The 12,167-nt window shown below is 44.3% G+C and overlaps 1 protein-coding gene across 1 annotated transcript in view; it reads left to right on the plus strand.

Annotated features, from left to right (window-relative positions):
- Positions 1 to 232: 232 nt before the first annotated feature.
- Positions 233 to 12,167, plus strand: part of PRDM6 (PR/SET domain 6) — a 104,796-nt gene continuing 92,861 nt past the window's right edge. Inside the window, exon 1 of the mRNA XM_066618149.1 lies at positions 233 to 794. Coding sequence (XP_066474246.1) covers positions 233 to 794 — 562 coding nt within the window. The remainder of the gene's footprint in view (positions 795 to 12,167) is intronic.

A 12,167-nucleotide genomic window follows, 5' to 3' on the forward strand; every position in this document is an offset into this window, starting at 1 on the left:
TGGGGTTTGGGTCCGGCGCGCCTGGCGGCTGATTTCCTGCCTTCCTTCCCTCGGTTTCCTCTCCCCGGAAACTGGGGGCTGTGCGGCAGACCCGGTTCTTCCTCCTCCCCGCTCCCGCAGAGGGAGAGGGTCTCCGGCGGGGCGCTGCACAACTCCTGCCCGCCCAGGGGTCTTCAGCCTCCCGCGCCTCTCACCGCCCCCCCCTCTTGCTCTCCCCTGCAGGCTCGCAGAGATGCTGAAGCCAGGCGATCCCGGCGGATCTGCTTTCCTCAAGGTGGACCCGGCTTACCTCCAGCACTGGCAGCAGCTCTTCCCGCACAGCAGCCAGCTCAAGGGCGGCGCGGGGCTGCTGGGCCACCTCCAGGCGTCCGAAAGAGCCGTCGACCCCCCGGCTGACAGCCTCCGCCAACTCCCGGCCTCCCTCTCCGCGGCTCCTTCCTCCTCCTCCTCTTCTTCCTCTTCTTCCTCCTCCTCTTCTTCTTCCACCCCGTCGTCCGCCCCTTCTTCGTGCGCCGTCGCCTCCCTGGCCAGCCTGACTTCGCTGCCGGTGGCCCAGATGCCCGTCTTCGGACCCATCCAGAGCTCCGACTCCCCCGCCGCCTCCCTGCTGCAGACTAAGGACCTGGGCGGCGGAGGAAGCGCAGCCGGCGGCGGCGGGGTGGCCAAGTGCAGCGACAGGGTCGCGGCCGCAGCCAGGTTCCGTTGCACCGCGGAGGAGCTGGACTATTACCTTTACGGCCAGCAGCGCATGGAGATCATCCCGCTCAACCAGCACACCGGGGACCCCAACAACCGTATGTACCTCTTCCCCCATCCCATCCACACGCTCGCACAAGCTGTCCGAAGCGGGAGGGCGCCTTGGGCTTTAAGTTGGGGGGGGGGGAAGTTTACAAATTCTCTCTGAAGGTCTGGTGCGGATCTGAGACCTCACTGGCTATACTCTCTGTAGGATGAGTGAAGCTCACTAAAGGCAACAGGCTTTCATCATTTCTAAGTAGGGGCATTTCTTAGATCCTCCTCCTTGGAAACCATGCAAGATCAGGTATCTGGAGGAGTCTGAGGCCCAAATCCTAATCAACTTTCCAGCTCCGACATAGCCCTACCAGTGGGGCGTGTGTTGCATCCTGCAGTTGGGGGGCAGTCACAGAGGCCACCTCAAGGCAAGGCCATGATTGTTCCCTTACTTCCAAGCGACATTGTCCTTACCTTGGTACTGGAAAGTTGGTTAGGATTGCGCCCTGAAACTAGTAGATTTGACTCCTACAAGGCGAGGGGGGACACCTCAAGATGCTTCAGCTGCAATCCTGTCCACACTTACCTGGGAGTAAGCCCCATTGACTATAATGAGATTGGCTTCTATGTAGACATGCATAGGGTTGGGCTCTCAGGCTCCATCTATAAACACATTCACTCTTTGAAATACTTTCCTGATTGCAATGGTATTTATTTATAGTTAAAAGACGGAACTTATTTCTGATAAGTTTCCAAAGGCTAGAAATGAATCCACTTGGAATCACGGGATTTTGGGCCCTTACGCCTGTCAGTGCAATCCTATGCATGGCTACTGCTCAGAGGTGGGAGCCCTATTGAGTTTAATGGGACTTGCTCCCAGGTAAGTGTGTGTTAACTTGCAGCTTAGACCTGCTAAGATGATTTGCAGAAAAATCGACTCACCCTTGGGGGGGACGGGACTGAGGGGAGGGAGGTTCACACCAAAGCGTTACCACCAAGGAGAAACTTTACAGGAAAGAGTGTTTGAAAACAATCTCCCATTTTACAAAGCTGCTGTCTGGAAAAGTTTGAAGGTTTTTTAATTTTTTTCCTCCTTTCCTTCACTGAGGATACAGTTAGGTAGCAAACAAAAAGTGTCATGATTTCTAAGGCAACTATTTTCTGGGACTCTTTGAAGATCCCATTTACCTTTCCGTCCTTGTTAACATCAGTCACACCAGCGCGCCAGTGAGTTGGCCTTTCACGCGCAGGGGCCAGGCATGGAAGGAAGTTTGTTTTCAAAAGTATAAACGTCTGATGCCTAATTGGGTGTCAAAACCAATATGCTAGGGAGCAGATTTCAAACCTGGCGAAAAAAGAAAACCTAAAAAACCTCCACAATGATTGTTTAAAAGCGTTTTCTTAAGGTCCTCATTCGTGAGATGCACTTATTTCATTTTTTATTTCGAAATAGATTTGAATTTCAAAAGAGATTTCTATTCCAAAATCTATTTCAAAAGAGATGTGGACCAAATCTCCTTTTTTCTCTTGATCAGGATTTCCACTTCGTTTGAATGTATGGCTTGTAGCATTTGAAAGGTCTTTTCGGATATCCTAAACATGACAGCATTGGAAAAATGAGTATTACTGTTGTTATCATAGAATGTAAACATTATTAACAAGTTTCTCATTATTATTCTCAATTATCCTAAATTATTATTAATAATTCTCATTGTTAACGAGAACAACTTTTTCGATGCATTTCTGCTGTTGCTTCTTCATCTTCAGTTCAAATACATTTTGATATTTCTGACATTTTTAAGGGGGTCACAGGAATCCTTTGATTCAATCATATCTGTACTCAAATTAATGTGCAGCCTAGCCCCACTATAGTTTCTTGGAAACAATTTGATTAAAATCAGTGGGATTTGCTTAGATCATGTAAATATATTAGGGATCGAGCTGACAGTCGCATAGACATGTGGGATTGACAGAAGCTGGAATATATACATTCTGAGCCTTCCTTTTTTATTTTTCCCAAGTAAATGGGACGTGGCTACTCCGGCTTAAGTGTATAGCGGATCAGACAGAATTTTTTTTTTTTAAATTGCAAGTAGGTTTTTGTTTTGTTCCCAATTCCAAGGATATTCCGAAGAGTCGTTTAATTGAGGTGAAGTGGTCTGGAGTAGACTCACTTCGAAATAAGCTCCTCTGAATTTTATTCAATTGCCTTTAGAATAGGATGACGCAGCCCGAGCGTGTGTAGTGCGTTTACACGGAAGTAAGCCCCTGTGTGTTCAATGGCTCTTACTTCCGCTGTGCTCCGCGATCCTAAGCCCGTTTACTCAGGACGGCTGAGTTGCATGAGACTTAGAGCCCAGCCCTATGCATGTCTACTCAGAAGTGTCCCATTATAGTCAATGGGGCTCACTCCCAGGGAAGTGTGGATTGGATTGTAGCCTTAGGGCGCAATCCAATCCACCCTTTCCTGGGGGAGTAAACCCAATTGAACACCACGAGGCTTCCTTCTGAGTAGATATGCATGGGATTGTGCTGCTACTCTTATGAAAATAATGTGCATAGGATCGCAGGCTTTGCCGTTTTAATGTTCATCTTTCTTCAGCAAGTGTAGAGCAGGTTTGGGTTTGCCCGGCGTTTCCACATTGCATAGGTTTGTGTCTGGGATCCTGGTTTCCCTGGTATAACCTGACAGCGCACCTCTTTCCTCTAGGGGTTTCTCCAGTGCCTCGAATCTGATCTCATAGAAGTTACTGACTGAGAGCCCAATCCTATGCTTGTGTACTCAGAAGTAAGTCCCATTATAGTCCAGGGAGTTTACTCCCGTGTAAGTGTGGATAGGATTGCAGCCTCAGGATACAATCCTATCCACACTTTCCTGGGAATAAGCCCCAATGATTATAATGGGACTTACTTCTGAGTAGACATGGATAGGACTGGGCTCACAGGCTACAATCCTATCCACACTTTCCTGGGAGTAAGCCCCAATAAGTATAACGGGACCTACTTCTGAGTAGACATGCATAGGCTTAGGCTCTCAGACATGAACTCAGACATGAAACAGGCTTTTAATGACCAACGATGAGTGGCTGATGTGTGGGAGAGGATCTCTGTGTCATTCTCAGGATTTACAAAGCCCCCGCCTGAACAGTAAAGGAAGGAGTGACCTCAGGAAAAGCAGCGGTGTTCGGGATGGAAAGGGAATGGTTGAGCTGTTCAGATTGCCACGCATCTCATCCTGCAGCATTCAACACGGGGTAGCTCATCAACAAACGCACCTCATGGTCTACCCGGATCAAAAACCAGCGCCAAATATTCATCTCATTCATCTTTCTATGCTTATGTTTGGATGAAAAGCTCAGAGCACGGCTGATCCCAGTCTTGGGCTGCAGTCCTACCCACCCGGGCCGGCCCTGCCAGGACTCCGACTTTCATTGACTGGAAGGGAACCTTTCCTTGCTCCCCAGAAAGGCTGCCTTGCTCTGATGCAGCACGGCTCCTTTCTCCGCATGGGATCTAAGCCATAGGATGAAAGCGCGTCCAGAGAGGGCGACCGAAGCCCAGCCTCTTAGTTCTTCCCCGCATCCCTTCCACCGTTCCATTCCCCCAGAAGAATGAATGGCCGTTCCTTCCAGCCACCCAGCCTTAGGTAGCCCAACTCATCCTCGCACTTGTGCTGTGCTGGCGGGAGAATCCGGTCGACTGAGTGTTGTGTGTGTGTGTGTGTGTGGGGGGGTGATTTCTCCTCTCGTCCCCTCCCCATCAGAAAGGAAGTCCAAACTTCTCTCGTTGGGGTCTCCCCCCCCCCGCCCCATATCAGAAGCGGTGCGATCGCACCACAGACGCATCCTATAGGAAGAAGGGGCAGGCGAAAGATAAGAGACCGGCACAAGCTAGAGGAGATCGTGGGCCAGGGAGGGGAAAGAGCCACAAGTAGCTGTTCTGGCTTTGATCTGTAGCTCAGATTCCTCCTGACTGCCAGGCAGTTCAGGGCAGGAGATTAAAAGATGAATCTTGCACAGGTGGTGCTTAAAAAGCCATTGTTGCTGTGAGGTTGTAGGATGATGATGATGATGATGATTCCTCTCCAGTGTCTCTAGTTGGGATGTGCTTTTCGACCAGAATATGCATTCAATTTAGATTTACCTGCTTTATAAATCTAAAGATGCCTAAATCACTTCAGTCCTTCCCAATCCTGTGCATGTCTACTCAGAGGTAAGTTCCACTGAGTTCAGTGGGGCTTACTTCCAGGAACATGTGGATAGGATTGCAGCCTTATTTCTGTTTCAGACTGAAATGAACTTGTAGCGTGACCCGAGAATGCACCTTAACACCATTTCTGGAAGGCATTTCCAACATTCGAAACAGAAGCCAGCAAATATTCTGACCTTCTCTGTCAGCAAGATAGCAACTCTGGCTGTACAAAAGTACATCCTTCAGGAGATTTGGGAAAGCCCAAGGAGGAAATGAGGAGATTTGGGCACTAATTCTAGTTCAGTTTTCTCCCCTCCTCCCTCAGTCCCATCAGATTTTTTTTTTCTTCTAAAATGAAAACTGGACTGGAACCATCCCATTTGATTACAGAGTGGCTGGCAAAACTCACAGTTCAACCCTACAGTCTAGGACAGGCAAGTTATTGAATTTGTTCCCCAACAAATGCCAGAATGTTGTCCACTCACATCCAAAATGCATTTACTTGGAAATTTCAATGGGTCTTATTTCTCCCTGTTTGTGGGAAGGACCCCAAGTATATTGACCTGATTGAGATACTTTTTCGAATTCAGATGCTTTAGTTTTGTGGTGCATAAAAACATACAGCACCCTGTTCTCAACCCTAGATAAACAAATTCCATCACCCCATACAAACAATTTTGTGAAATAAATATTGACTTTGTCATATGTTCATATGACATAACCTAGTTTAATGGCATTGAGTATTGCACATTTAAGGCTATGAACATCCTGATGTAATCTGAATGATTAATTTACATCTTCTAACATTTTTAAAAGTACTACCTCATTATATGCTCTATTTGGTATTCTAAGATAATAGGTCTTCGTTTGCCACTCCCTAATCATTGCTATGGATTCTTTTGGAGATTAATATTCAATACAATAGTTACTTTCCGGGGGTCGATTTTCAAAGGGCGATTGAAAATGTTTTTGTTTTTAAATCTTCGAAGTGATTTATGCTATTGTTGAATAAGGAGACATTTCTTGCTAGGCAATCTCAGTAGCAGCCAAGCTAATTAGGATTGAAAGTCAAATAGGCTTTTTTTTCCTTAAAGAAATTGTACTTTTCCATTTGCAAAGGATTGATCCACATGTATAATTCTGATCTTAGGGTGCTTTCACACGTGAGACTTAAACTAGCGTGTAATGTAACATCTATTTTGACCAGAATGTCCATTCAAATTGGGGGGGGGGGATACTCCTGTCGCTTCTACCCTGCTATAACTGCATTCAGAAAGAAAACACACTTGGTTCAAGTAATTTTTAGGGCCAAATGTGTAATCATTCTTAAAATCTGCATAGAAGACACTGGAGGGTAACGCTGAAGACTAAAAGCTCCTGTTGAAAGTAAATCTGTGTTCCATTGAATTTGCCTGCCATGTTTTAGGCTCAAAATCACCAAACTCAGATTAGTTATTACTTAAAGCGCTTTACACAAGGTGGTAAGACGGTGAGGTTTACAACTCATAGCTAAAGGAGCAATTTTAATTCTTGTTGACGATTGTTATTTATAACCCAGGTTAATTAATCCAGATCAGAAGAGTGTGATCTTGAGTATGAGGTGTCAGTGTCCTTACAATTGCAGCTTGGACAGCTTTTTATGTTCTTGTCCAGTTTCTGATCTGCAGGGACAACAACACTTCCTCCCCATCCCCAGGAGACTTAAAATAAGGCATTTGTCTGTGTTATTGCCCCAAAGGGTCAGATTTCCTTTCTAAATCGTGTTAGAACTCGCATGGCCTGTACAGGGGAGCAGGTTGCACAGCCCATCCAATTCAATGGAATAGGCGAAGGTGCTGTGCCTGCAGCAACCTGCGCACATGTGGAAGTAACTTTTGCCTTTGCTTTTTAAATTTGTATTTCCCCAAATTGCTACTAACATCTGTGATTTAGCTATTTTCCATCATTAGTTTCCCCAGAAGCAGCAGCAACATCCTTAAAGAGAACAGCAGCTCGTGGCCCATATATTAGACTGAGGTTAGAAAAGGTGGTGACTGTTTATTTAAGGTGATAAAATGGTCCATCAGCAGTAATCTCCATCGATATGTGCCACAAGGAGATGAAGGATGAGGGGACAAGGCACAATTAATTGCCCTATAGTTTTGTAGGAGAGAGTGGAGGCAATGCGGCCCTCGCTTCGATCTCCTCTCCCAAAGCCCATTCATCATCTCCACATTGTATATGGGGCTCTCCCAGGGGCAGGGGGTGGCAAGGTTTATCTACACACAATATTCTCCTAACCTTCTGATACCTGACACCAAAATTTAATTCATTCATATACGCGATCGAAGAAGGCGGAAGAAAAAAGAAATCCACCCACACGCTCACACACACATACACTGCCAGCACATCACAGGCTTCTCGCCACACAAAGCGGAGACCCAGAGAGCAACTGAAAGCTGGAGCATCTTGTCTTGTTCCCCTTCACACGTACACAAAAGTCCAGAGAGAGAGAGAGAAGAAATGACTGCCTTTGTTTTGTAAAGAGCCTGGGTTGAAGCTCATGCAATGGTTGAATGTGATTATATGCATACTGGCAGAAGGGGTCAATGGAGTACCAAGCTGTGATGATTGACAAAAGAAAAGTCTCCCAGCTTGTGGCTTAGGCTGCAATCCTATCCACACTTTCTTGGGAGTAAGTCCCATGGAATACAGTAGACTTACATCTGAGTAGACATGCATAGGAGTGTGCCTTTAGTTTAAAACTAACCAATCTAAGTCTTAAATCTTGCTCAGATCCAGATACTCCAGTTTTATTGGTGTGTGTGTGGATCATGCTATCAGCTGCGTAGCCCCATCCTATGCATGCTTATTCAGGACTCCCACTTTTCAGTAGGCGCAGGGTGCAGACAGGGGCTCATAAAAGACCACCAAAGGTCCCATCCTGATTTCCTTGGTCCACTGCGTTTTGCACTCTCTAACCTTTCCCGTTAGATTTAGAAATCTTGTCAATTCACCATTAGATCTGTGCGCCTGCATGTGTGTTTCCTCCCCATCTGCCTGCTTACTTCTGCAGCCAACCATGCAGAGAGGTGACTGGGGGGCTCAGAGGTGAGGACAATTTCCATAGTCGATAGCAGATCTATGTACAGTGGCACATCTGTGCATCCCATTCACCTGCTGCCATGAGCTTTTGCAACCATAGCGCAAGCGCCACAACACAAGGAGGCACTGGAGCAGCCGAACCCCCCCCCCCCACTTCCAAAGGCCTCAAGTCAGCAAGAGCTTGGCTTGCTATATGTTTGGGCAGGAAGTAAGAGTGAACAGGGAAGAGCCAAAAGCAGTCAGGGGAATGCCAGTGGGGTCTGTTGGCTGGAAAGCCACTTTCTGAGCCTCCTTTGGCTCCGTAATGACAAAGCAGGCGCAGCATGGCAGGAGGTCACAGGCTGGTGCCCAGAGGCCTCCCATACAAAGAGATTCTTCTGTCCTTCCCAGGTGCCTCAGGGACCTCTGATCCATGTGCTGGCCTGAAGGCCTAATTTTTAAAAGAACAATAAGAAGCATCTTTCACCTGTTAGTTGTTAATAGTAGTATGATTTGTTTTGCTTTTTTTTTTTCAAAACACCCCAAATAGACAGGACAAAATAAGAGCAGATTGTAAGTAAGGAATATTTTACTTGTAATTTACTTGAGTTGTGTAATTATCAGTTATATAATTATAACTATAATTATTTTAATAATTATTTGAATAATTGTTATCAGTTTATAATTATTATAAATATTATTATAATCATTTTAATAATTATTATCAGTTATTCAGTTTATGCAAGCATTTAGATGCTACCCTGATCACATTCAAGGAGTCAGCGTGATTTAGAAATGGTGACAAAAAGTATTTGTCATATTTCAGTTTCTTATTTTTCCCATTAATAATAAATAAATAATGGACCCCCAAAATAGATAACACTAGAGCAGGGGTGTCCAATCTTTTTGGCACGTGGGTTGCATTGTGCATCTGACACAGGGCACAGTTCGAACCCCTTATGTAAGTGCTTTCCAGCACTGACATAAGGGCAGTGCAGCTCTGAGGTAAGGGAACAAACATTCCCTTACTTTGAGGAGGCCTCCGTGAGTGACACCCAACTGCAGGATGCAGCACACGTCCCATTGGCACCGCTATGCCAGTGCTGGAAAGCACTTACATAAGGGGTTAGGATTGTGCCCACAGTGTCGCACAGAAAATAAATTATAAATATATGGAGGGTGCATAGAGGACTGATGTGCTGAGAGTTTGATTGCATACAGTAAGTGGGTGGGGGTGGAAGGAGGAGGGGAGCAGAGGACAAAATTGATTTGCACAGGAAAAGGGGGGAATGGATCTTGAAAAAGAATCAAGCAACCAACGACGCAAATCAAACATTTTTTGTCTCAGTTTCTGCTCGGTTTTGAGTTTACTGAACATTATATTCCAGGTCTCTCAGCATCACTATATATCTCATTCAGTCAGTAGAGGTGTTGAATGTAATGGAATAATTTCTTTCCATTACATTGCATTACATTCGGCACCTGGAAGTGCATCATTCGAGTTATTTTTAGTCCTAGCTGGGAAGCCTTGGGGCAGGATAAAATCCTCTCAAGGGCTGGATTAGGCCCCTGGGCCAGGGTTTGGACAACCCTCCACTAGAGCGAGGGGCAAGGGAGGGAACACTTTTTACATGCTCAGAATACTTTATTGCCATTGACAAATTACAGAGAGAGAGAGAGAGAGAGAGAGAGAGAGAGAGAGAGAGAGAGAGATTCCCAAAGGTCCACTTCCATTTATGTTTAGTATGGGAGCACTAATGTGAAATACACCATTATAGATAGGAAGGAATTTTATATATATTTCTGGTGCTGCCGTTGAGCCAAAGAGCAATTTAAGGCAAGCACAAGGAATCCGTAGGTGCTATTTTTTAAAACCATTTTTGCTTCTTTGCTTCTTTAAAAAACACTTTTGCTTCTTCATAAGAACAGCCCCACTGGATCAGGCCATAGGCCCATCTAGTCCAGCTTCCTGTATCTCACAGCAGCCCCACCAAATGCCCCAGGGAGCACACCTGATAACAAGAGACCTGCATCCTGGTGCCCTCCCTTGCATCTGACATAGCCCATTTCTAAAATCAGGAGGTTGCACATACACATCATGGCTTGTAACCCGTAATGGATTCGCTGTACTTTGTACAGTGAACTGCATCCTATACAACAACCTTCTGCATCTATCTCAGTTTCAAAACTGCCTTGACAAAACGGAACAATAGACTGCTGTTTGATAACCAACATCCAAACCTTACTTGAGCGCATGGAATGAGCAGGACATTTCTTGGCCTTGATTTCCTGATCAGATGTTCAAAGAAACCAAGTTTACTTCTTTAGAAGCAAATTGCTTTCAGTTGGGTTTAAGTTTACGCTCTGTTCTACACGGAAATATATAATACATTGCTGGGCAAGAGCATATACATTTTAAAATCTAACACTTCTTTGCGTTCTCCACTTTACAATGTACCACATTAAGGTGCCCTGCGTGGATAAGTGGATGGAATTCAGAAGGCTCTTGATCTGGAATGTAGGGAATAACACCCCATTGATGAGTCGCCTATACCTAAAGTGCAGACAGGAGCTCTCCAAGACATTTATATAGTTGAGGCAGGCGCTCCTGGAATTTTCCAGGTTTTAGTTTTTGGTTGGATCAGCCCTGTTTAGATCCTTAGGTAGAGGGGTGGGAGGGTGGATTGGAAATGACTTTACAGGTTGATAAATTAGTATTTCTTTCTCCACTTGAAGAAAAAGTGTAGATAGACAGTGCTTCAAAAAATTATTAGGGGAAACCAAGAAATAAATGGGATCCAAGAGTCAAGAACAGAAAAATGTTTCTGGAGCTGTTGTCTTGGGTTTTGTGTTTCTGTGGACGTATTTGTGCAGGTGTACATGCAAATACGGATTCATACTTTTATAATTTAAAAATAGCTGAATATGAAAATGAAATCCTAAAATACGTAAGGGAAAGTAATGGAAAATGGCATGGATGTTTTCAAAGACATTCTTGATGACTGTTTCTCATTTCAGGAGTTCCCTTTGTTCAGAGGTCTGCTAAATATCTAACTTCGAATATTTCCTGGAAGTTGTGTAAAAGTTTTATTTAATGTAGGAATTTTAGTGTTCCGGGATGCTTGATATTATTTTGTTTATATCTTTTTATGCATTTTGGTTATATATGTTAATGCCTTTTTGCACAATTTAGCATTTTCTTAAAAATTAAAGCTGTTTGAAATTGTTGCTCTTTACCATCTTCTGCACATATCTATCTATCTATCTATCTATCTATCTATCTATCTATCTATCTATCTATCTATCTATCTATCTATATCCATCCTTGACTGTTGGGCAGGTATTTTTGCTAGTGGCCATGAAATGCCACCACAGTTTAGGCAACTAAGGGCCTATCCTATTCCAATTTTCTAGCACTGGTGCAGCCACAATGCAGCCCCATGGTAAGGGAACAAATGTTCTCATACTTTGAGAGCTCTGTGACTGCTACTCTACCACAAGATGCAGTGGATGCTCCATTGGCATAGCAGTACTGGCACTGGAAAATTGGATAGGATTGGGTCCTTATATGGGATGCAAGCTTCGATACCAAACTCTTTCAGATTTAGGGAGCGGAAGACACTTGACTCAGCAGCATTATAGAGATTTTTCTTAGATTTTTGTTGGTAGTTATGATGGTACATACTGTTGAAACTTGACTGGTAGCGTTATATTGCATTATTTTCCACCTCAGTATGGCATACATGGAATACATATTCTCCATCATTTAATTTATATAAAGAATATGCTTTCAATTCTTATATTGACAACATTAAGCTTTAATGAGGAGCTGACAATTATACTAGTAGATATAATATGTGACCCTCTATATACGCAGGCTTATAAACAGTTGTTGAGAAGGGACCTAATCCATCTTGAATTCTTTATTTGATGTTGAGTAATTTGAGTGATCCAAGGAATAAAAGCTTTCAAGATGCATGAATAGCATATATTTTGTAATGTACACATTTAAGCAATTTCCAGTGTGGCCTTGCTTTCCATTAGACCTTGCTTCCAGGTAAGCATGGACAAGATAGTAGCTTCGGTTCCTTGCACACTTTCTTGGAAGTCCTACTGGATTCTGTGGAATTTACTTCTAAGTAAACAAGTTTAGGTTTGCACTACATGTCAAGAAAAGCTGT

The sequence above is a fragment of the Tiliqua scincoides genome, chromosome 2, assembly GCF_035046505.1.
Source record: "Tiliqua scincoides isolate rTilSci1 chromosome 2, rTilSci1.hap2, whole genome shotgun sequence".
In the NCBI taxonomy this organism is placed as follows: domain Eukaryota; kingdom Metazoa; phylum Chordata; class Lepidosauria; order Squamata; family Scincidae; genus Tiliqua; species Tiliqua scincoides.